The sequence below is a fragment of the Dermochelys coriacea genome, chromosome 17, assembly GCF_009764565.3.
Source record: "Dermochelys coriacea isolate rDerCor1 chromosome 17, rDerCor1.pri.v4, whole genome shotgun sequence".
Lineage (NCBI taxonomy): Eukaryota > Metazoa > Chordata > Testudines > Dermochelyidae > Dermochelys > Dermochelys coriacea.
Genome location: NC_050084.1, coordinates 12,767,964 through 12,793,666, shown reverse-complemented (window position 1 = coordinate 12,793,666; position 25,703 = coordinate 12,767,964). Strand labels below are relative to the sequence as shown.

The following is a 25,703-nucleotide window of genomic DNA, read 5'->3' as shown; positions in this document are numbered from 1 at the left end:
TTTAGGGGCCCCCCTGGCTGAGCCCCCTCCCCACTAGCCACTGGGGGATCTTTAGGGGCCCCCCGGCTGAGCCCATCTCCAGTAGCCCTGGGGGATCTTTAGGGGCCCCCCGGCTGAGCCCATCTCCAGTAGCCCTGGGGGATCTTTAGGGGCCCCCCTGGCTGAGCCCCCTCCCCACTAGCCACTGGGGGAGCCCCTCCCTCTGCCTATCCACTCCCACTACCGGGGCTGCCCTAGCTCTCAAAGCCCCGCCCCTTCCAGAGAGGGGGAAGGAGGCCGGCGGGGCGGGGCTGGGCTCGGCTCCGCGTTCCCGGTGGCCGTCAGGGAATCTTGTCCCCCCTGAGCCGCCGTCCGCGGCCGGCTGAGGGTGAGAGGTGACGTGACGGCTGCGTCCCCGGAAGCAGCGGGACGGGAGGGAGGCAGGCCGGTGGAGGAGGAGGAGGAGGGCGTCGGAGCAGCCGCCTGTCCGCAGCCTCCCGCGGGGCCGGAGCATGGTGCAGGGCCAGCCGCCCCGCCGCCTGTGAGCCCGGCCGCCGCCCCCGCCTGGGGGCTTCTTCGCCCTGCGCCGCCGGTAAGAGACCCCGAGGCGGGCGCGGGCCTTCGCGGTGCGCTGGGGCGGGGCGGGCAGCGCCGTCCTCACGTGCCGCTGAGAGCCGGACGGGCCGCTGGGTTGGGAGGGGGCCGCCTGGTGCTAAAGTTTCCTGTGAGTCCCCCCCCCCCCCAGAGAGGCGGCGGCGAGAGAAAAGCGGGGGTTGGGGGGTTTCACAGCTCGCGGGGGGGGGGTTGGGGGGTTTCACAGCTCGCGGGGGGGGGGGAGACTCGCGATTTTACAAACGCTTCGTTGGTGGCTGGATTTGGGCCGGCAGCTGCCCAGCGAGGGGGGCGCCCGTTTATCTTCAGCCCGGTTGGGGCAGGGGGCCGTAGCTCCTCACCCCCTTCGCAGCGCCGCAGGGGGGAGCTTGGCCCGCATCAAACGGGGCCCCTTTGGCGTCCGCCGGAGCGCTGCAGGTGGTTGTGTAACGGCCGCTGGCCCGGTGCAAACCTGGAGCAGGATGAATCCCTGGAAAATATTCAGAGTAGCAGCCGTGTGAGTCTGTATTCGCAAAAAGAAAAGCAGGACTTGTGGCACCTTAGAGACTAACACATTTATTAGAGCAGAAGCTTTCGTGAGCTACAGCTCACTTCATCGGATGCAATCTCTCCTCTGTTTTTTCCACCAAATGCATCCGATGAAGTGAGCTGTAGCTCACGAAAGCTTATGCTCTAATAAATTTGTTAGTCTCTAAGGTGCCACAAGTACTCCTTTTCTTTTTGGAAAATATTCGGTAATGAGGATCCTCCGCCGATCCCCCAGCGCGGGCTGAATGAGCTGACCAGGTCTCCTCTGCCTCTAACCTCAGGCCTGTTAATCTCCCTGTCAACGTACTTGTTCTGCATAATTTACAGAAATGGGATTAATGGTCAGGACTTGATTTACCTGGTGTTTTGAGGTCGCCCTTTAAATCACAAAAATAAATGTTAGGTTGATCTTAGCTTGGTTTCCATATTTTCAATTGGAGCTACTCCTGCGGCTTTGCAATCGATTAGTAAAAAGAATAACTTGAATGGCCACAAAAACTGGTTCAGATTCTGAGCGATTTTGTAATTAGTTTACTACACATACGTTATTTATACTGTTTTGCTCTTAATTCATACAAGTGAAGATGTTGCTGTATGCCAGAATTTTCTTACAAAAGATAATGTATCTGAAACAAGGCTGCTAGATACATAGATTTGAATTTGAGCCATGTCTCATAATCACAGTTATGGATACCCTGGGAAACGTTCCTGAATGTAGAGCGAAGGACTAAATTACAGAACAACTCTTTCTCCACTCCTTCCCTCTTTTAATTTGTTTCTAAAGGCTTGTCTACATGAGGAAATTTACTAGTATCATTATAACCCTGGAATTATATGGTTATCACTGAAGCTGTATAATTGTGCCAATAAATTTCCCTGTGTAACTAAGTCCTAAGTCCAGATATGAATCTAACTAGGGTTGCTTTTCAGGTCATTGTCAAACTTTTGAAAAGTTAGCTGGCTTAAGGTTCAGAATTGGATGTGTACAATTTAGGGCTGCTTTTCATAATAAAACCTAAATGCGTTTTTAAAAAAAACAAACCCAAAATCCACAGGTTAAATTCTGGGTATTGTGAAATGGACACTAAGCCTTTTATCGCTAGGTTGATATAGTAAGTTAATATCACCATGTCACCGCTCTTCACTGGCCTATGTGAAATGAACAAATGGCTTCAATTCAATTTCTAGTGGGCATGTGTCCACATATCAATTGGCACCTTTTGTTGGCAGACAAGGTATACAGACTGAGGATTGAATTGGCCTTGGAGACCATCTCTGATTCTAGATATGGTCTCTTGACTTGGCACATTATGAGGGTGGCACTGGTGAGTTCCGTTCTTTACAGGCTTTCAGTAAGACTTGGAGGATTGGTCCCATTGCTGGGGAAATGTGACTTCATTTTCCATTTTAAATTCTTTTTTTAATCAACTATGTAAAATGGAAACTGTTTCTGCAGTTTAAAAAAAAAAAAAGAGATGTACATGCATCTGAAGACAATAACAACCAGACACATCCAGCAACAGACAGGATCTGAAAAATACCCCTGCCACTGAATGATTATTGTACTTTGATAGTGCAGCTCTATTTTTAGTGATTCACTGAGTGTTCTGGCAGTTTTGGACCTCTTTTCAATATGAGCAGCTTACAGTTTTGTTTTGTTTTGTTAAAAGGAGTTGAGACTCTTTTTAATTAAACATTTACATGTCTGGGCAAATAAAACAGAGTTTTAGGGGTCTGTTGGGTAAAATAGCCCTTAATAGGACTTCTTGATGGCACAGTTCTGCTGCTCCCCACCCTAGCTCTCCTTGCAAAACAATTGTGTACTGCAGGTTCTGTTTAGGGGACCACCAGACTAGTGCATTAAATGGGACTGAGAGTCAGAATTCCTGGATTTTGTTCCTCATACTAACCTTTTTTGTAGCCTTCAATATGTTATTCTTTGCCACAGATTACCCATCTGTAAAATGGAGGCAGTATTTGCCAGCTTAATTTAGGAGTTGAGGCTTAACAAAGTTAAGTTGTAGTTTGTTTTGAGACTTTTGGGTGAAAGAGGATATCGACATGAAAGTTCTCTTTCTTTGACTTTTTTTTCTCCAAGACACTTTTCACCTTAGTTATTTTTTTTGTTCTTTTGCTGCACTGTTATCTGTTTCCTTCACAACTGTCCACGGGTTTGTTTTTTTTTATAATTCTGCTCACACTAATTTCTGCCTTCATTGCAGATCCATGCTACGTCCTGTAAAGCTGCCATTTCCTCAACTTGCCAGTCATTTTCTGCTTGTAATTCAAGTTGTGTATCTGGCTAGGTGTCTGTTTCATTACAGTTCTTGTTTTAAAACAACACGTGTATTTTTGACAACACGTGTCTGCTGCTAAAAGCCTTCTAAATTTTTTGGTACGTAAATTTTAGACAACATGCCTTAATGTGTATCCTTTAATGAAATAAACAATTGCCATTTCACCGTCCTTAAACTGATTATTATACAAACTTTTGGTTACTGAACTGTTTGAGCGTTTTCATTGTTCCTGGGAAAGCTTTCCCATAGACTAAAAGCATTTGGGATTTCCGTAGTTCCAAGTATATGATCCACTAAATTTATTATTCTTAGTGAAATTTGCATAGCTCTTATAAAAATGAATCAATTCTATATTCCTTTTGCTTCTCATTCCCAACCTAATGAATAATGAGGCAAAACATTTGTCTTCAAAACACTATAAAATTGTCCAGTTCCAAACTTTGCTTGTGCCATAACTCTTTTCCTACTTAAGATTAACTGTATTTAAGCAGCAACTTTTAGCTCATGTCATGAAACTTTAAAAATACCAAAACCAGAAATCAAACGCACAGAACTTACTGTCCTGTACGCAAGCTTGCTTAGCAAACCAGTTTGTCTTTTTCATCAGCAAGATTGCAGAAAGTAGCATAGTTTAAACCTATGTCAACACAGGTTTTTCAAGCGAAGGTTGGTTTTTGTTTTTATTTTACAGCATTGTGCATCTTAAACCATGTTTATTCACTTTTAAGCAGATTCAGAGCTTAGTGTCCACTGATTCACTTACAGTAGCTTTCCTCAAGCAGTTTAATTTCCCTTGTCTCGTAACTTTTCTCCCTTTTCCTAAATCTTTAGGTGCACTGATTTTTGAAGTTACTTCAGTGGTGAGAACTTGCTTGCACCTGTCTCGGATTTTGCAAATTTTTCCTGAACTTTAGTCTATAAATTAAGAATTATTTTGCAATTTAATGCCCTCATGACTGCATTGCTCAGATTATTGCGTTAAATCAAGCATAAGATGTCAGACCACTGTATCCAGTAGTTTGTGGAGTGATGTGATGTATCTGGAATTGCCATGCATGTGTGTCTCTTTTAGTGGCATACTATCAATAATTTCTCCTTTGTTTTCTTTAAGTGTGAAGCATTTTTTTTCTCTTCTTGCCAACCCCCTGGTGCTCCTATGTTCATTAATAATCCACATTCTTGATAAATCCATTATCTGGATCACTTGTGGAAAGAATCTTCATTTCAGTGGGTGATATTGTGGCACTAATTCTGCATTGTATAAAATCTTCCTTACAGCTGTAATTGCTGTAAATCAGAAGGCCGTTTTTCTGACATTAGAAATGACGTCTATGCTTTTTGCCTTCAGGATTATGGCAAATATATTATTAATAATCAAAAGATGGGTAAATGTATCAAAACTGCCTCCAACTGCTAAATAGTTTGCTGCCATTAGCCGAAGTCACCTAGTCTGCTTGAAAGCTTTTTCCTTGAACACTAACCTTTAAGAAGTGTGACGTAGTAATGCCTGCACCTCCAATTTGACTAAGATTTGACGTATTTTTTTCTATTTTTTAAAACACGTCTGCTGCTTTCTTTATAGTTTACCATCGATGTAACCAACCTTCTAGTCTGTTTTTTTGTTTTGTTTTTTGTTCTAATCAAAAAGGAATAGAAAAATACATTCTGAATAGATGTTGCCAGTAGCTTTGGCCACAAATTTGACCTAGAATGGACGTAATCTGTACATGTGGTTTTGATGTTTTAAAAAAACACTTTGTGGGGATATATGCTGAATGCCTAAATATAGCAGAGATAAGAGGGGCAGGTAAGTGATCATAAAGCCACCTCCTAGTTTCTTTGCAAGTTCAAAGTTTCTTTAAGTTTTTTTTTTTTTTTGTTTTTTCCCTAAATACCCTATGGTAAACCTGCTTTTTGTTGCACTCTACAAATATAGGCTCAGTTTCTACAGTTGGATCTACTTGCGTGGATACCCTCCCCCCATTTCCACATAGACATTCACTGAAACCTGCGTTGGTGGGTCTGATATTTATAATTGGACCCATAGTCATTTTTAACAAAGACATGCAGATCAGCTAGCAAATGTGACTTGACATGGGCAAGGGTGAAATCTAGCCATAAATTACTAACGGGGGTGTGTGTGTGTGTCACATTTAGGAAATGCATGTTTCACAGAAGTACTACTTTCCGTTAATATCGTAAAGACACTCAATGATTCATGAAAATAAGGAAACATGGGAAGAGCCTAAAAAGGGCTGAGATTAACTGTGCAGCTGGAGATATGGAAACATCTCTTCTGAATGCGGAGATGCACTTTAAGCTGCTAATAAAACAAAATGTCCGTTTATATTTGGCTGTTGTGATGTAAAGATCTTAGCTGGTGTTGTAATTAGGTTTTTAAATCCATAGGTCTTGCTCAACAAGTCTTGATTCCTAATCTTGTTCTTTACTTTGTGAAAAAGACAGATGTCATTTAGTGTTTTTCTTTGTTTCCTTTTGTATTATTCTTTTATTTAAATCCACGACACAGAAGAGTGGGAGGGTAACTTGAACATTAGAAAGGGCTGGGCACTGGAAAATTTACATTCAATGTCAGAGCCTTGAATTAAGGCTCTCGGGACTCCTCTACCAGGCAGCTTGCTGTCTGTTACTGGTACAAGTTTTGAAGCCATTCAACTGGGAGCTGATGTGATTCCAATAGGATGAATAAAAACATCTGTGAACTCTTAAATTCTTAGTTTTCTCCCATTAAAATCAGTGGTGAAAGAGAAAATAAGAAAACTACACAAATTAATAGGTAAAAACTTTTCTCTCAATTTCACATTTTCTTAGTGTAGCAAGAAGTAGTTCTGAAATTCCCATAGGAAGAGGGAATGTTGATTTATAACCTGCTTTCATTGCTGCAGTAAATCAATTTGTATAAGTTTGGAGACTTACCTATTGCAACTTTAGTGGCTTTTTGTTCAGCATTCCAGTGCCTTTAGGTTCAGAATTATTAAAATGAATTACTGTCTTGAAATCAGTCTCCAGAGTAGCATTGTCAAAGCTGCTAGTATACGTAGCAATTGCAACAGGCAGTGTATGTTGCTGATCCTGTGGGATTTTATCTTTATAATGCCTGCCTGGCTTTGGGTTAACTACAACATCCCTGTAACTTTGTGTGTGTGTGTTCTTAAGGTTGAGAGTGCAGGTTAGTAACTTAACTCAATTTTAATACAGTTTTTTGTCTTGAGTGTATGTAGGTATTGACAAAAGCAAAGTGATTTGGATCCAAGGCCGAAGTTCTGGACTGAAAATTTTTACTTATCTGGTTATGCTTGAGATAGTATGTAGATTGAAAAATAGTATGCATCTCCTTTGTATAGGTATCCTTAATCCTGCAAGGTTTAGGCACAGTGGCGAGAAGTCAAGGACTGTGCATTCACCTGCCATTGGAGCCTCTCTTTAAACTTTATTAGCTTAAAAAAAAAAGAAACCTGATGCTGTCACTTTGCACATCTCTAGCACAGTTCCTGTGAGGCTCACAAAGTGTTTTGAATTAAGCCTCATCAGTGCCGTGAGGTAGTTCTGTTCCTCAGATTAATCATTTGTAAAATTCATGTAATGAAGTTAGGGACTTTCTCCCAAGGTCACACAGCAAGCCAGTGACAGATGCAGAACAGAACTAGAATTGGTAGCAAAACAGAGGTTCTGATGGGTTTCAGAGTAGCAGCCGTGTTAGTCTGTATTCGCAAAAAGAAAAGGAGTACTTGTGGCACCTTAGAGACTAACAAATTTATTTGAGCATAAGCTTTCGTGAGCTACATGTATCCGATGAAGTGAGCTGTAGCTCATGAAAGCATATGCTCAAATAAATTAGTTAGTCTGTAAGGTGCCACAAGTACTCCTTTTTTTTTTTTTAGAGGTTCTGATTCTCTTTTTCTAAAGAGATCTAAATATGACTTGGGAGTTCTGATGCCCAGTCCCTGCCTGAACCAGTAGGTAACACTCACTCATAAAATGTCTCATGGTGATGGAAATTCATATAAATATACTAGTTTGTGGCATAAATATTTAGACGCTGAAAATTTACAGGTTTCAGAGCGGTCTCCGTGTTAGTCTGGCTCCAGCGAGAAACTGCAGAATTGAAATTAATTTGCAAACTGGACATCATCAAATTAAGCCTGAATAAAGACTGGGAGTGGATGGGTCACTGCAAAAACTAATTTTCCCCTGCTGATGCATACCTTCTTGTTAACTGTTTGAAATGGAAAGGGGTACTTGTGGCACTTTGGAGTCTCTAAGGTGCCACAAGTACTCCTTTTCTTTTTGCGGATACAGACTAACATGGCTACTACTGTGAAACTTGTTTGAAATGGGCCACCTTGATTACATTGGCCTCATTAGCACTACAAAGTCCTTAATTGAATTGGCTCATTAGCACTCATCCCCCCCCCCCCACTTGGTAAGGCAACTCCCATCTTTTCATATGCTGTGTATTTATACCTCTCTACTGTATCTTCCACTCCATGCATTTGATGAAGTGGGTTCTAGCCCACTAAAGCTTATGCCCAAATACATTTGTTAGTCTCCAAGATGCCACAAGGACTCCTCGCTTAAAAAAATTAGTTGTGCTTATGTGCTGTGCTCCATAGTTTCAGTCAGTAGTATGGAATCTTCCCTAAATTAATACAGATTTGTATATGAAGGAGTCTTGATACACTGAGCATGTGCAATTGCTGGTTTTCCCCTTACCTCTGATATTAACCGCCCACAGGTTTTGTTGTAAATACTCAAAGGGCCTGTTATCCTTTGGAAATAGCATCCTGTAACACTTCCTGACTGTTTTCAAAGTTCTAGGACAGTGGTTTCCAAACTTTAACAACCTGTGAACCACTTTCAAGTCTCACGAACTCCCTCCTAAAAATGAATATTTCCAGGGATTTTCTCCTTTACCTGAGTATAAATGATAAAAGCATTGACCTTGGACATATAAAATTTTTTATGACATCGCTTATTACACACTATTTATTATTATTTATCATTACAGTATTTTTATTCCATTATGAAAATGGCAACGCTCTTCCAAGATCTCACTTTCGTAGCTTGTATCACTTTGAATAAGCCTGTTATAGGACAAGGCTCCTAGGTTTCATCAAGGAGTATCGGATGTGAAACAGCATGAAGGTATTTAAGAAGCCAACTCAAATTGTTCCTCCTACACAAGCATTCAGGTCTTGAGCAGTCCAGGCAAACAACGCATGTTACAACAAAGCTTAAACTTCATAATAATTTTTAAAACAGCACAAGCTGCCTATTTAATTTTTAAAATGGAAAAAATATCCACCTCTCTTTCCATTTCTTATAAGGAGTCTTGAAGTTTAAATCTCCTTAGTGTGATAGATATGCTTACTTTGATCTGCTTAGCTCTTGGAAGTCCAGGGGCTGTGGGCTGCTGGCCCCGAGCTGCCCGGGGTTCCTAGGGACATCTCTGTCTGCCATTCGGGAACTTTTTCCTGAGAACCCCCTGTAACATTTCATGAACCCCGAGGGGTTCACAAACCGCAGTTCGGGAACCACTGTTCTAGGAGGATGTTTGGCAATAAGTCATCAGAAAAGCTGGTGCTCTTTTAGCAACAAAAAATATTTGGGCAGATTTTGTCTTAATGAGTTTTAGCACATCCACACCATCCATGGTGGCTGAGTGAAACCCCTGGGGAAACCAGAATTCTAATGAAATTGCTGATGGTCTCTTAAATTTACAGTAAGCTGCAATACTGTATTTGCTCCTGGGTAACATTCAGCTTTGATTAAATGCGGTAATAAACCTTGCCTCTTGCTGGGTGGTTTTTTTTATAAGGAAATTCAGAAGGAAACATTGACTACAACGCTGCTCTTGGTTTTTGTTTTGGTCTATTTCCATCTCAACATGTCTCCAGTGTTTCTAGACTGACGTTTGTGATGAACCCTAGTTTAAAAAAAATTTCAGACATTTGCTGAAATGGAATCCTGTCCTGCCAGTGACAAGATAGGAGACAGAACTTTAGAATTGGGTCATACCCAATTAATTTTCTTACCTGAGGCAATTCACCCTTCCCCTATTTCACCTGCCTTTTCTTGACACCTTAATTAGCTTTTCTAGCAGTAGCGCTGTGTGTCTTTGAGAAGTGTGGGCTCTGGTAGGATACGCTTTCTCTTCTTTCTACCGCTTTCCTTTTTTCTCCCACTTCCTTCTCTCTAGCTCTTTCTTATATCCCTCTCCCCCCGCCCACCCACACACAGGATTTTTACCATTAGATGCTTGTAGTGCTGCTACTGATCATTGTTGGCACAATGGTGCTGGTTACCTTAGTCTTTGGGGAGTAGATAGAAATCAGTTAGTGGAGCAAGATTGTGCACCCAGGATATGATCCTGCACTCTGAAATGAACCCTGTTTTAAAAAGTTGTACCAAGGAAAAGAGAGAGAGAGAGAGATTGTATGTTAAAGTCTGTGTCATGTTTGGAGGAATGCAATAATCTCCTCACTGAACTTTTCTGTTTCCATTGGAGCAAAGTGACTTTTCTTCCTAGAAGAAACTGATGACGAAAAGTGCCAGTAAAATATTAGGAATACTGATGTGAAAAGCTGCAGTTATTGTATGGATCATACGTACCATGTGCTTCTAACAAGAAAGCACAAGGCACACAAACCTGCAGGGAGCAGAAACCCTAACTTAATGAAAATTCTCAAGAGATCGATCTTGTTTTAGTCCTGGATTGCCGAGTCATAATCATTAAAGTGCTATGCTCTTGATATGCTTGGTTTGCATCTTTCAATTGCTCAAAATTTGGATGGGTAGCACAGGTTTCTAGACAAAAGTCCTTTCCTTCTGTGTACTCTAAGGATTAAGATATTTTAGCATGACTACAGGTAAAGCAAATAAAGGAAACAGGATTGCTTGTGGTGGTCTCTGCTTGCACAGTTTCTGAAATAGAGCCTCAGAGCTGCACTTTAACACTTGACTGCATTGTTTTCTTTGTGAGTGGGGTGAGTAAATTCCAAAAGACCTTTATTCCCTTCACTTGCATAATGGAAAGACAGGAAAACTCAAAAGAAATGGAGAATCAATAGGATTAAATGGAAATTCTGCTTCAACTCAGTAGACCAAGGGTAGTCAATAGGCAGATTGCAGCCGTGGGCCAAACCCGGACTGCCATACGCTTTTGAACAAACCCTGAAATCTTTTTATTTACGTATTATTTTTGTATTTTTATTATTTTCTCTGGAGTCTGGACCTTGACTAAGAAATTTGGATCTTGACAAAAATTGACTACCCCTGCAGTAGACTTAGGTCTGTAGCGTAGACCTGGCCTATCTCAGAGTAAGTACATTGCGCAGGTGTCTGGAAAATCCACCCTCCTGAGTGACGTCATTATAACGACCTAAACCCCCTGCCATGTAGGTTTCAGAGTAGCAGACGTGTTAGTCTGTATTCACAAAAAGAAAAGGAGTACTTGTGGCACCTTAGAAACTAACAATTTATTTGAGCATAAGCTTTCGTGAGCTACAGCTCACTTCATTGGATGCATTCAGTGGAAAATACAGTGGGACTTCTCCTGTCAACATAGCTACTGCCTCTCAGGGAGGTGGATTGGATGCTGCCTCTCAGGGAGGTAGAGGCTGATGGGAGAAGCTCTCTTGTCAGAGTAGGAATGTCTTCACGTTAGTGCTACAGCAGTGCAGCTGCATTGGTGCAATTGTGCTGATGCAGCATTTTAAGTGTAACTCTGTGTGTTCACAGTCCTATCTGCTTAATTTACTGACTCAAGTAAGTTTGTACTTCTGATCATGCTGGAGAACCAACAGAGATATGAGTCTTCTGGCTCACTCAGTAAATGGAGTTTCTGATAACAGGATTTTAGTTGACGTGTCAGCTGGAAGTGTTCCAGCCTGAGTCTCAAATCCCAGTTTGCACATCAGATGGCTAGAAAAAACATTGGTTTATTGATGAACTGATCAGATTCAGTAAAGACATGATCAAGATCCAAATGCAAAACTTCATGAGGTTTTTCTCTAACCAAATCACTTTTCAAAGTGGAACAGTACATTGCAGCTACATAGAATAATTCTCACTTATAAAGTGCCAAGATCTATTTCACACTTGGTCCAGCAAGGTCTTAAAATGGCTTTTAAAGGCTTTTGTCTTAAGTTTGGAAGTATAATGACTCAACTTGAAATTTGCAGATCTTATCTGTGGGCTTCATTGAAACTACATTTCCATTATAATCTTATTAATTCAAATACTGTTCTTATGGAATCCAAATACGGCTGTGTATACTATGCTGGGTGACTAGTAAAGGAAATAAAATAAAGAACTGTATGGACCACTGATTCTCATTGGCTGTCAGTAATAGGAAGCTTGTTTGATTCTGTTACAAGCTATGGCATCTTTCTTTTAATTCCATTCTTTCTGGAAATTGTAGTGGTTGGGAGAACAAAATCTGGCACCTTTTGAGGAATTTTTTTTTATATTTGTTTAATCCGCAACCACATTTTTCTATTGATTGTTTGACTTAAATTATCTCTTGGAAAAAATCATGTTCTTCCTATGTATCACTCTGTTCTAATGCTCTCCATTTTCAGGTGGATCTAATCAGAATAATGTTCAACATAAATCCTTTGGAGAACCTGAAGGTTTACATCAGCAGTCGCCCTCCTCTTGTGGTCTTTATGATCAGTGTAAGCGCCATGGCAATAGCTTTTCTGACACTGGGTTATTTCTTTAAAATCAAGGAGATCAAGTCACCGGAAATGACAGAGGTATGGTATAATAAGATATGTACACTGACATCCTGCAGTAACACACTTCCTGGCTTTTGTGATGGGACATGCTTATTTAACAGGCATATACAACTTTCATTTTAACAGTTTGTATGTTTTCTCCTGTGCTAGTGCACAGGACCTGATTGTTTTTATTTGCATTACTGTATCTGAATCTCTAACCTAGAAGCTGTCATTTACCTTGCAAGGAATAATCTTGATACAATTAATTTGACCCGGGGGGAGGGGGAATTAATGCTCTGTCATTAGGAGAATGTGTTTGTAACGCTCTCCCCTGCAACTGTTAACCTTATTCTGTTCTAACAAACGGCTTGATTTATGGAACTTCTTCTGATCTTTGTTTTAAGTTATCTTGCAAAACTGTTCCATAGTTTGAGTGCATTTTGATAAAAGTATGTGAGCTAAACTTCATTGGGAGCTCTCTGTATGAGAGAAACCAGGGCTCCTCACTAGACAAAGTTAATGTAAGTACACCAACATTATTAATTTCATTTGTAGCTCTGAGGAGAGTATTATTCTACCATGCTCTTTATAGCTTTGAAAATGAGTAATTGATCAGTGGGGTGAAGTGGGACTCAGAATTGGCATTTGATTTATAAAAACAAACACAAGCATCAGATATTTCTCCTGTTGAGTGTTGCTGCTTACTTCAATGGATGGTAGGATTCAGTTTGTCTTGGTGACATGGAATAATATAGATTTAAAACTAGCTATTAAAAATCTGAACTGCTCTTTGAAGAAGTGACAGTACAGAATAATTTTGCTAATCTAATCTGTCATCTAATCTAGATTTTTCTCTTGCTTTTTAAAGGACTGGAATACTTTCCTCTTGAGGTTTAATGATTTAGACTTCTGTACATCAGAGAATGAAACCTTAAAACATCTCATCAATGATACCACAACTCCAGAAAGTACAGTGACTAGCGGACAAGCCAGATCTTCTACACAATCTCCACAGACTCTTGAGGACTCTGGTCCAGTAAACATCTCTGTGACAATCACTCTGACACTGGACCCACTCAAACCATTTGGCGGGTATTCCCGTAATGTCACACATCTAAGTTCCACAATTTTGGGGCATCAGATTGGACTCTCTGGTATGCAAAATTTGATTGTTCCAAGAGTGAATAATAGTTACACTTCTAATATTACAAATGTTTGAAAAAGGAATATAAAAATCTAGCTAGTCACTAAAGAGACACATCATTTGCTTAGACACTATGTGCATTGCTAAAATTGTTGTCAGTACTTCGCAATCATGAGCCTGTCTCTCTTCTTTTTGGCAAAGAGTAACTTTTCCCTGTATTGGGGGTAATAGGGAAGATGTGTGTACAGTCAGATATATAGACGCACTACTTTGCAGTCTAAAAAAGATCCAGCAGCCCAGTCACATTCGTTTGAAAGTACTTTCAAAACAAATTTCTGATCTGGAAAAGCTGCTACATGCTTATGCACTTGAGTGCTGCTGATCAGTCCGTCAGTTTTGGTGGTGGTGAATCCTTCTGCATTAATGGTGCATTAATGGTACATTAACTGAAAACCTCTTGTTGATTTAAAATCTGAAATACAAACTCGTTCAGGATAAAGCTGCTGAAAAGAAGCAACAATTGTAAAACTTTCCAATGATGCTAAGATGAATGAAAGAATACTAACCTATTCTGTTGGCTTGTCTGGCCAGACGGACAAGTCAGTGGGTTGTGGAGACTTTGTAAAGTGGTTTACAGGAACTATTTAGAGTTAAAGTTCAGCATGTTTAATTTTACAGTGGTGCTATAACATCAGGGTGGCTTGCACCTGCAATATCCTATAGCAAACATATATGCCACAACTGAAAATCTCTATTGCTTACAGCAACTTTCTCTACTCTTTTTTGTGAACAATATCGTGTAACTTCTGTTGATCGGACCACCTAGTTTTAATCTGCATATCAAATCTGGTTTATCCCTGGGGACCTACAGTTTTATCATTTGGAGAACCAAGCAGTTTAGTCTTATCTCTCTTATAGTTTTGTCTATTGATGAGGTTGTGCATATTAAGGCACTTTTCATCAGTTATATCTGCATGGATTTCTCTATAGTAAAAATTAAACTGCAGAAAAAGCAAATGATGAACTAAGGTTTTAGGAGGGGAAGGGCTAAAATTCTAAGATGTAATTACTGATACAATTGTTGCAGACAATGGCCGGATTATGCACAATTATAGAGAGCGGTTTTCTAAATTCAAAAGCTTGTAGAGGCCCAGTGGTCATGGGACCAGGTCCAAAATGTCATCAGTGCTAATAACTGGATGGTTTGGGGCAGGAGGGGAAATGGGAGTCTGTAATTTTTCAGATATTTCTTTGCTTCCTGCAATGATGGCCACAAAGCTGTCTCCCCAAAAAATCAACCACATGCCTTTTCCTAGTACTTTTGCTGTTACTGCTCACATCATACCAACAATTTCTTTCTTTCTAAAAGGCAGAGAATCCCATGAGGAGATAAATATTACGTTCACCCTGCCTGCTGCTTGGAATTCAGATGACTGTGTTCTCCATGGTCACTGTGAGCAGGTGGTATTTACAACCTGTATGACTGTATCAGCAACCAGCAGTGTGTTTCCTGTCACAGTGTAAGTGCCTTTCTAATTATTTGTTTTTAGGGTTACCTCAAATGTACCCACTACTCTCTTACTGCTTTGGATGCTTTTCTTATGCTCCCTATAACTCCCTAACATTGACTTCTTGGAAGTAAGTGATGCATTCTCTTTTTAGTAGTATAAAGTCCAGTTTGTTTTGAAAAGACATTTGGTGTCCTTACTAACACAGAGTTTCCTTGGATGTTGTTTAGCGCTCGCTCTCTTTTTTTTTTTTTTTCTCCCTCCCCGCCTCCTGTTGTTGTGCACTGGTGGAGTTTCAGCAACAATCCAGGGAACGTGGACAGGAACTATAGAACTCAGTTTTGAAACTCTCCAGATAAAGCCCTAAGTTACAACTGTTTAATAATGACTCATATTGGAAGGATATTTACACCTTGTGCTTCAAGTTTAAACCAGTTTCCAGCTACTAGAGACCAGGATGAGACCTATTTGGGGTCAGATTATTCCACATATGTCTACTGCAGGGTTCTTGCACCATTCTCTGAACTGTCTGGTTTTAGCTACTGTCAGAGGGAGGATACAGGGCTGGATAGATTAATGGTCCGATCATAGTATATCAGGGTTGGAAGGGACCTCAGTAGGTCATCTAGTCCAACCCCCAATTTTTGCCCCAAATCCCTAAATGGCCCCCTCAAGAATTGAACTCACAACCCAGGGTTTAGCAGGCCAATGCTCAAACCACTGAGCTATCCCTCTCCCCTCAGGTATGGCTGTTCCTAGTTGTGTTCACCTGCAAAGTTTCATTTTAGTACTTGATGTCCTAATATCAATTTTTCCTTCATTTCAAAATAGCATCACTTTGGTTTTAAAAGTGCAAAAATATTCAAGGGCTTTCTGGACTTCTGCATCCTTAACTTACTGAAAAGGGCCAGTTCAGAGCCAGCTTAGCCTGAGTCATGTCTACTTTAAAGCTTCTCAGAAATGATGCTGATTGTCTTCAGCATAAGCAAACAGTGGTTGTTGTAAGAGAGAAATGTTTTCTGAAAACGTTCTTTAAACTGTATTATCTTTAAATGGAACAATGAATATGGCTAAAGTAATATACCATGGGGAAACAGATGGTTCAGGGGAGTGGTATGGCCTATAGATCCTTTAAGTACTATCTAAAAGCTAGGTGGTGGTATTATTTATTATCTCTAAGTTGGTGGCTTGATCAAAGCTCGGATCATTGGTGACCAAAAGTTGATTCTTTCTGGTAACTGGTCTGTATCAAACGAGTTTGGTCTCAGTCTCTTCAGCAGTAGAAGGGTGTTCACAAAAAAAGTTTCATGATTGACTTCCCCCCACTTTCTTCAACTGTGTCAAGAGGACAAGGCTGAATGAACGTTGGCGAGTGAATGCCTCTCTTGCATTGAGGTGGCATTGCCAGGTCAGCGCCGGGAAGCTAACATTACCACTGCCTGCACTGTATCTATTCTTTGGATGGAATTCTTCAGTTAATAAAATCACACCCTCAAAACAGTAAAATCCAAAGTAGGCAGAGTGTTAGGTGGGGCAAGTGCCACACTACTTGGTTCCTGATGGTAACAAACTTTCCCCTTGTCTTCTCTACACACCTATGGATCGGGCACACCAAGTTCTTGTTCTTTATCCCCTTTCCCTTCTAGAGCTTGGGGTGGGTTCACCTGAAAGCTGTATTAAAAATATCAGAAGTTTTTTGAAACCTAGTACATACTCCTCTCATTAAATGATGGGGGATTGACTTTTTGAAACAGATTGGAATGAAAGTTTAACGTTGCTATCGGTTCTAGATTTTCTTTTCCTTTAGTATTATGTTTTGCCAGTACACTAGAGATGATCCTGAATAAAGACAATACACTGTTTACACTGTTCAAAGAGAGAATGACCCTTACTATGTTCTGAAAGTCAGCCATACAGGACACTGAAAATGGCAATTCATCTGCTTGTTTGTTTGTTTGTTTGTTTTTTTATCCTCAGTCAGCCACCGCATTGTGTTCCTGAGACGTACAGCAATGCTACCCTCTGGTACAAGATCTTCACTACAGCCAGGGACTCAAATACAAAATATGCACAAGATTATAACCCTTTCTGGTGTTACAAAGGAGCCATTGGAAAGGTCTATCATGCTTTAAATCCCAAACTAACTGTCATAGTTCCAGATGTAAGTGCCAATGCTCTTTCTATGTCCCACTGACTGAATACCTCCTGTCGATTTAACTGAATAAGGTAGTCTTCTCTTGCTGGCCTAAAAGAGTTGCATAGCACTGCATTCTTAAATAGTTGCTTGCAGTGGTGGTGTAGCCATGTTAGTCCCAAGGTATCAGAGTGACAAGGTGGGTGAGGTGGTCTAACAAAAGATATCAACTTCTGTTGGTGAGAGAGAAGTTTTCAAGCTACAGGGGTTTTTCTTCAGGTCTGGGAAACCTGCACAACACCTTCAAAAGACATGCCTGAGAGCTTAAATTCATATCTTAGCTAGACACTAAAAATCATGGTCTTAATAAAGACACTAGATTTATGGCTTATTACAGCGTGTAACCCACTAACCCCTTTTTTGCCCTATGATTGCAGGGGCATTAACAGGCCACTTCACCTTGAATGGTCTCTTAGAATACGTGTTAACTTTTTATGCTAAACAATCTTTCAACTTGTATTTAGCTGTGAGACACAGTACCTTTCCCAGATCTGCAGAAGAGCTTTGTGTAGCTTTAAAGCTGGTCTTTCACCTCCAGTAGTTGGTCCAATAAAAGAGAGTGTGTCACCCACCTTGTCTTTCTTAAATAGTTGCCGTAGCTGTCAGAGGTGGCTGCATTTCAATGGTGATCTCTATGTATCTCAATGTGCCTAACAGCTTCATTAATTAAGATTTATAATTTGAAATCCTCTGATTAAAGGTGCCACTGTTTTATAGAGAAGTGCAAGAGTAGTATAATGAATGTTGTTAAAATGCAGACACTAGTGCAAATTAAATATTGTTAGGAAAATGTGTAAGTTATCCTTAACTGCCAAAACTTAGATCTCCCTTACTACCTTCAACTTTTAGAAGTTCTGCATTAACAATGTAGAGGAAATCCTTTGTATTGAGAAGAAACAAGGTTGGGAAAGTGGCTTCTTTGCTAATCTGCTAAACATTGCTTAAATGTCAAATGCCTTCTCTATGTACAGAATCAGTAAACTGTTTTATTTCTCTGTGCAGGATGATCGCTCACTAATAAACTTGCATCTCATGCATACCAGTTATTTTCTTTTTGTGATGGTGATTACAATGTTCTGCTATGCAGTTATTAAAGGTAGACCAAGCAAACTGAGGCAAAGCAATACAGAATTCTGCCCTGAAAAAGTAAGTTTATCTAAAATAATACATACAGCATTGATCGGGGGGCGGAAATTAGAAAAGATCCCTTTTATATTCAAAGTTTACATTATTTAATTGGTATACAATGATGATTCGCTGCTTCTCCCAACCTAGTATCTCACGGGAGGACAGTAAATAATGGCACTGTAAAAGGTTCCTTGTTCTCTGCCTTTATAATCCAGCCCCTGGATGTAGTGGAGAAACAAGGTAGAAGATTCCATTCAGAAATTAAATGCCTTGATTAAGAGTAGGGTAGTATAATCTGTGGCTAAAGCAGAGGATTGAGAATCATGACTACTGGAGTCTCTTGTATCTCAGTCATTGGCACTAAGACCTTGAACAAATCACTTAATGCTTTGTGCCTCTGTTTTGCCTCTTGTTTGAAAGGTGTAGAATAGTCCTCTATGCCCTGCGGGTGCTCAGAAACTTAACAAGTATGTATGTCTATACTGCTGGTAGATCCTTCAATTAGAGATTCTTATTCTTAGTTGCACTTCAGTAAATGCAGAAGTGATTTGGGTTTTTTAATACTTCTGACATGTAACATAAGTAAGTAAACTGTATTTACAACACTATATTATTTGCACTTTGGCATATATCAAGTTTGTTTTACACAGCTTGAAATAGTCTTAAATTCTCATTACAAGAAGACAGCATACATTTATTAAAATATTGCTAGCTAGTTCTAATGGTTGTAATCAGCATTAACGAAAATTAATACTGATGTTGGTTTAAGGGCAGTTAGACTAATTATATATACGCATACACACATACACTTTGCTTAATGGATTAAATATGGATGTATTTAACTATGTAACAAGAAGCTACAATGTACTATCCTTCATTATTAGGGAAACTTCCTACCAAGAGCTGAATATCTTTGAATGTTTGATAAATACCAATTACAAAATATCTTCAGATATATTTTGGTCTTCTTTCCAACCTGGAGTCCTCAGAATGGCAATGACAGACGTCCTAGCTGCATAGAGATAAGTAATGTGCAAATAGAGTTGATTTCAATTATACACAAGCTCTTAATTCTGTAATTTTTTTTGTTTTACTTCCAGGTTGCTTTGTCAGAAGCATAATCCATCTCCTTTTACTGAAAATGGCTGAGAACCATAATCATTGCCTGCTGAACCCAGACTGGGTCTTAAGACTTTGTGAATACATTATCTTGCAATGTTGGTTTATTCCAACCAAAGACATTTCAAGTGCCTGTAATTGATTTGTACATATTTATAAAAGTATATTTAGATGATGCACTTGTTCCGCACAGTAGTGCGGCGAGAATCTTTAAATCTTTACCTGTGGACATAGCTGAATGTTTGTGTAGATAATAATAGATGTGTAGTGATAAGGATCACGTAGTCAGAGCAAGATATTTTTGTCTAGCTGCATCTGGGCAGGTTAAGATGCCTTTCCAAATGTCTCAAACAATACAAACCCTTTGTTTTTGCCCAATGATATGTAAAGTGTGTTTGAAACAGTATGCATCTTTGATATAATATTGCATTTCAAAAGCCACTGATCTACTACATAAATTCAGTGTGTATGTGGCGTAATACTTTTCCATTTTCTCCTTGCTTGCAAGAAAAGATATCAACATTTCTAGATTTTTTTTAAGAGAAATACATATTCACATTTTAATACTGCTGTAGTTAGGACAAACTTGTGCTTTTATCCAGAATTTAATAAAAAAGGCAAAGTCTTATTTTAAAATCTTTTCTATTGCAAAGTGCTAAGATTCACTTTTCATGTGGCCTGCTGGAATGGCAGAACATTGATTTGCATTGGGGTTGTATGGAAAGCTTTCCACTTACTTTGCCTCCCCTCCACAGGCTTCAAATTAGCAACTTCCTTAGTATAAAATAGCTTTTTATAACCTGTCTAAAAAGTGGATTTAAAAAAAAAGGATGCGTTCTATTAATAGTCAGTTGTGGTGCCATGTAGCCTGGTCAAGTGCAAATAACAAAGGGAAAAGGAAGATATAGTAACTTAAAGACCATTGTACGTGCTTCATGTTGGACCTTCCACACATCTCTAAAGGGCAGCTGAAAATGACATATTTTTATTAGCTTTGTCCAATTTTTATCTACTGTTGTCTACTGAGGGGAAGATGACAACTAGTGGGCTAATCCTGTTGTGAATAAGTTGAGGGAAACCTTGCCTGAGAAATTTGTATTGGTCTTTGTGTCCATTTTTAAAATCAGAGCAGACTTGATTTCTTGGAGTGCTTTTGTTCTGTGGGTTTTTTCCCATTTCTGGCTTATTCAGTCTCCTTCCAGCCTGTCCTCCAGTTACCTTTTTAATTCTCGTAAGACAGAAGTTTCCTATAGACACTTCCACCACAGCTTTTAAAATCTCACTGGTTGCCTTAATGACCTTTCGTGTCATCTTCCAGCTTTCCTGTCAGGTAGCGCAATTCTAAATGTGAGTGTATACATTTTTCTTTGACAAGTTTCACACTGCCATGTGATACATGAAACCGTAAATCCAATTCAAAGACTGTAATTGCTGATATGTTGGCATAAAATCCTCTGTCTAGACACTGTTGAATGCACATTGTGTTCTGCAGACCATCTTATATATTGTATACAATTGATTTAAGATTTTAATGTATTGAAGCAAAACAATCACTTTTTTCTTCAGAAAATAGTTCCTCATATAATTGTGATTGCTTTACACAGTGTATTGGTTATTTCACTAAAATGTGTTTTCTCCAGATACCTTAAGATTAAACTTTAGAGACAGCCATTTACTTTGAAATCCATAAATGAAATAACTAAGGCTTCTGATCTTCAGTTGAAGCTACTGTTCACCAGTAAAACTCCACCAATGAAGCAGTACATTTACTAAATAAAAATATGTAGAAAGCTTAAAGTGAAATTCTATTCTACTGCTCCCAACTTACGCATTCCCCACCTTTTATTTAGTACTCATCTTTGAAATTGACTGAGGGGTGGTTCAGAACTGATAACTGTGGAAGGAGGTTAGTGCTGGTACAGTAAGTACCAGAAAATGCCCTGAGATCACTTGCATCATCATGTAAAGATACTTTAAATAAATCCAAAATCAATGCTCTAGTTCAGCAAACTAATGTCAAACCCCAAAAGCCCCAAACAGAACTACCTAGAAAGAAAAACACGATTGGGTGTGTTGGGGGAACAGGTTTTTATAGGAGGTGTTTTTGGTAATTAGAGGGGCCAGCTTAAAAAATACATAGTCAAACCCCACAAACAACTGCACAGCAAATAAACATTAAGCTCAGATTGCAACCCACAAATGCAAGGAGATTAGCATTAAGGGCATATATTTCATTCTTAACTTACCCCTTTGTACCTAGGTATTGCAGCACGTAGGTGAGGTCACCCAGTAGGCTTTGTCATACTTAGGAGTGTTGGATTGTACCTAGGCATGATATACAAAAATTAAAAATGCACCCAAGCAGAAGGGTAAAAACTTAATATTAAAGTGGTTGTTCAGATCATATTGATCTTTCCTTTTTGTTTTCTTTTTCTTTTTAACTATGACTTGAATCAGTTTTGATTCTATTTGTAAGTGTTTTCTTGTTGTTAGAAAGCTGCCATTTCTGTTGCATTTTTCTTTGGCATTACATAGAAAGTCTGAGCCTTGGTTTACAGCCTTCCTCTGCAGGTGATGTAGGGTTAAGATGGTATTTTTAAAAAAAAACAAAACAAAACACATTTCACTTGTATTGTTGCATGATGGTTAATAGCGGATTTGGTAATGACACTTTTCTCCTATATTAATTTTGTGTTTGTAAGATGTGCATATTGCTTTGCAGAATAAAAAAAAAAGTTTATTCCGTTGTCTTTTTTTTTTTTTTAACCAATTCCTTGTGGACGTTTCATAAATCCTCTCTTTAGGTTGTGTGCAACACAAGGGAATTTGTTTTGACGGTGCACACTAGTCTGGAATTTCAAACCCTATCTTGTGCATATGCTCCAATAAACACTTCAGTTTAGACATTTAAAAAAATAAGTAAAAATGTGTGTCGTGCAGGAGGAGACAGGTGTTTTGATGTCCAGCATGATAAAATGCAGCACTCGTGACACTTAAACCCAGCTAACCCAGATATTTCTCCTTATGCTTGAAGCTCCGGTATCCTACTGTGCAGTTAAAGGAGATAGGCAAGCTTCATCAATGCAGTACAGATTTCTGCGCTGAAAAGGTAATGAGGGCTAAGATGAGAAATGCCTTGTGGGGGAAGGAGTAGAAAATAGCTTCAGTTACCTTTTGAGATAGATAGTTAGTGCAAAACAGGACAATTTCACGCCTCAGTAAGAATATTTTTTGTCTTGACCGTTTCCCTTTAAAAGTTAATCTCCTTGGCTATGTTTTCCTGTAGCACTGTAGATTGCTTCCTTTTCAAATTTCTCAAAGCTTGGACAGTGAAGCCAAAATGGTCATTTTCCCTCTTGTCACTTTCACTTTCTGGTTCTCATGTCATACGTGAGCGCATGGGCACGCTGTTTGGTGGGCAAGAACGGCAATGAAAACCTCGACTCCAAACGATACCATTCATGAGCACTATGTCTAGTCTCTTCACCCAAGCTTGCTTCTAAGTTTTTGCACATATATAAATTATTTTTTCAGCTTTTTGCTATACTCTTTCCGGATCACTTGTCTTATGCCAGAGGTTTTCAAACTGGGGGTGCACAGAATGTATTTGGGGAGGATGTGAGAAGCTTTGGGGAATTAACCCACACATTTTACCCACAACAATTAATCACTAGCAAAGCTAATTCCTCCAGGTCCCCAGATGGCACTGTTCATTTTGATGGATTTCTGTTAAGCTTGAATAGCATTATACAAAGTCATTGCCATCTGTACATTCATCCGTTTTGCTATGACAGTGTGCACATTTAATTGTAAGCATCGACCACAATCGTGGTTTTGCTTCAGCTCTTTTTACAATGGATCGTTGACTTTGTTTGAATCAATGCCTTACTGTTTTTAACATTTAGTGGAAGTTTGCATGTTTTGTGTGTTGTGTTTTAAATTGGTATATGTACTTTGTGTGGCGGCAGCACTGTCTGTGTAAAGTACTGCAGACTCACAAAAGGGGAGTGATCTCAGATAAATTTGAGAACCACTGTCCTATGCCATTACAAATGAGGCTAATATTGGAGGTGGAGGATGGGGAAATGCTGATCTGGCTAAAAATTGAAATGAAGCGAATCAGACGGTGGTTTGTTCTTTTTCCCTGCAGCAATCTTCACTGCTATGCAGTGAGCGGCTTACGTAACTGAACGCCGAAGAGAGGCCTCCTTGCCATAGGCATGGCCTAAATTATTTAACTGAATGAGACATTGCCCCCAGCATGGCTCCAGGGGACTTGAGGAAAGGATGTAATTGGCTGTGTCAGTTGGTTACTGCTGGCATATAAAGGTATGGAGCAGAGAAGAACTAGTTCAGCTTGCTTGGACCCAGTTGCAACACCCTCGTTTCTGTCTCTGGCCAGAGGAAGACTGAACAGCACCTCATGTTTCACCTGGGCGTCACACTAGGGCAACAGTGGAGGGTAAAAGGGACGCCATCCAATCAATCAAAGCCCAGCCACTGAATGTTTGACGAGCACAAGAAAGCCCATCTTCCTTGAGTGGGGCACGAAAAAGCTGTCTTGCTCTGGCTTATTCTGCATGTAAGCTATCAGAGAATGTAACCTCTCTTTATTGTTTAAAAGTGAATGTTAAAGGGCTGGGCCATCATCAGTCTTATGGAGAGGAAGGTCTGATACCTATAGCAAAACCCCTCAAGGCCCTAAAAGAATGTTTTCCTAGAGCTAGCATGCTGGGAGATCCCTAAGTGGTGTATAATTCTAGTGTAGCTGTCCTCACTTGTAGCACTAACACTTACCTCATCTAGCGCTATGCTGGCCCCTGTTGTAACAAAAATATCTTCTCCCTCCGCCCATGCTAAATCATTTGTCCCAAGGCTGGCAAAGTGGAGGAAGCAAGACTCTAGGACACACATTGATTTGTTTTCCCTTTTAAACAAACATACTTTTATAGCCCAAGGAGGAAGCAATACCAGTTGGCAAACAAGCGAGTTTACTCTCTGAATTTCCTGGCAATGCTTATGCTTCCTGAAAAATAGATTTGGTCTGCAAACAGCACAGTATAATACATTTGTGTAACCTTGGAAGGAGAACGGGGGGCTGTATTTCTCGGGGGTAAGCATTTGAAAATACGTAACCCATGGTTTAATCTGGTCTATTGTAAGGATGGTTTGTTTCAGTACCGAAGAAGCAGAATTTTAATGTAGACCCTTGGACTACCTCCCTCTGGCATATACTGGATTAAGCATCTTGCTCAGGTGGGGAGCATCTTCCACTGCTCTTGATAGTCAACAGGGCTCCCCCTGGAGCAGGACCGATAGAGGAAGCCTGATCCAAAAGGGATTTATTTTGTAAGAAATTAACCCAGATGCCATGTCCAGGCTATGAATGTTTTTATAAGAAACCCCACTACGAGCAGTGAGAAATCCCGTAAAGCTTGCAGATCTGGAAACAATGCCAACACCATGTTTACAATCCGATTACAGCAACCATTAGCAAGCTGTTCAACCAGTGAATGAGACTCACCATCTGCCACCAGCCATGACGTTTCCATGATCAAATATTTTACCCCCAATATTTTGATACTTTTGTGAAAACTGAAGATGGGGACCACGTCTCTCTTTACAACAGGGTGTTTTTTAGCAAATGCCTTCTGTATCCTTTTCATGGCACAATTTTCAGAGAGAGTCTCCCAATTGCACATCAGCAGATCCATTTGCACTTGCTGATGTTCAGATTGTTTTAGGGGGCTATGCTGCAGACTTTATAAAGACTCTGTTCATAGAGTGGCCTAAAAGGACAAGCAAATCAACTAAGACTGAAGGGTTGAATGCTATAGGGCAGGGTTTAAACTCTTCAAACGTGGGGACCTGAAATTAGGCAGCTTTTCCAGATGTGCTGAGACCTGACCTGCAACTTCCATGCAGCACCTCTGGAAAAAATAGGCCTCCAATTTAGGTGTCTAAATCTGGATTACAATTCAAACCAAAGTTATACCAATTGTGATCTCTTGTCCACAGGCTCTGCGGGGCCTAGTGCATAGTGTACAGGACTGGGCCTCAGGAGACTTAGGGCCTATTGCTGGCTCTGCCACTGACCAGCTGCATGACTGTAGGCAAGTCACTTCACTGTTCTGTGCCTCAGTTTCCTATCTATAAAATAGGGATAATGATACAGACTTTTGAACAGTGCTTTGAGACCTACGACTGGGAAGTGCTGTAAAAGAGCAAGGTGGAATTATGCACCTTGCACTTGTTATCCTCAGCTATGCTATATATCTTTAGTAATGCTTTGGCCTTGGAGTACTGTTCATCTATGGAGCTCAAATGACTTTACCAAGCTGTCTAAGCATCATTGTCCCTGTTTTGTGGATGGGGAAACTGAGGCACAGGAAGGTAGGATGAAGGTGGGGATCTTACTACACTTTCAGACTCTATCAGCTGGTTTTATGA

General features: G+C 40.1%; 1 protein-coding gene across 4 annotated transcripts; it reads left to right on the top strand.

The window, feature by feature from the left end:
• Positions 1–311: 311 nt before the first annotated feature.
• TMEM248 (transmembrane protein 248) lies at positions 312–20,718 on the top strand. 4 transcript variants are annotated; one of them, XM_038375960.2, is made up of 7 exons: positions 312–571; positions 12,020–12,196; positions 13,029–13,314; positions 14,674–14,824; positions 16,790–16,973; positions 18,009–18,152; positions 19,019–20,718. In XM_038375960.2, exons 2-7 carry the CDS (start codon positions 12,038–12,040, stop codon positions 19,049–19,051), a joined length of 957 nt encoding a protein of 318 aa, XP_038231888.1. In that variant the 5' UTR covers positions 312–571; positions 12,020–12,037; the 3' UTR covers positions 19,052–20,718. The 4 variants fall into 4 exon arrangements, with proteins under 4 accessions (XP_038231888.1, XP_038231889.1, XP_043355548.1 ...); XM_038375961.2 differs by having other exon boundaries at positions 319–571; positions 19,235–20,718; XM_043499613.1 differs by lacking the exon at positions 312–571 and adding an exon at positions 838–1,073 and having other exon boundaries at positions 12,019–12,196; positions 19,019–19,313.
• The last annotated feature ends 4,985 nt before the right edge of the window (positions 20,719–25,703 follow it).

Coding starts and splice junctions, on each gene's coding strand:
- TMEM248 (XM_038375960.2), top strand. CDS start 12,038: ATGTTCAACATAAATCCTTTGGAGAACCTGAAGGTTTACATCAGCAGT. Junction 12,197..13,028: donor AGTCACCGGAAATGACAGAG/GTATGGTATAAT, acceptor TGCTTTTTAAAG/GACTGGAATACTTTCCTCTT. Junction 16,974..18,008: donor TAACTGTCATAGTTCCAGAT/GTAAGTGCCAAT, acceptor TTCTCTGTGCAG/GATGATCGCTCACTAATAAA.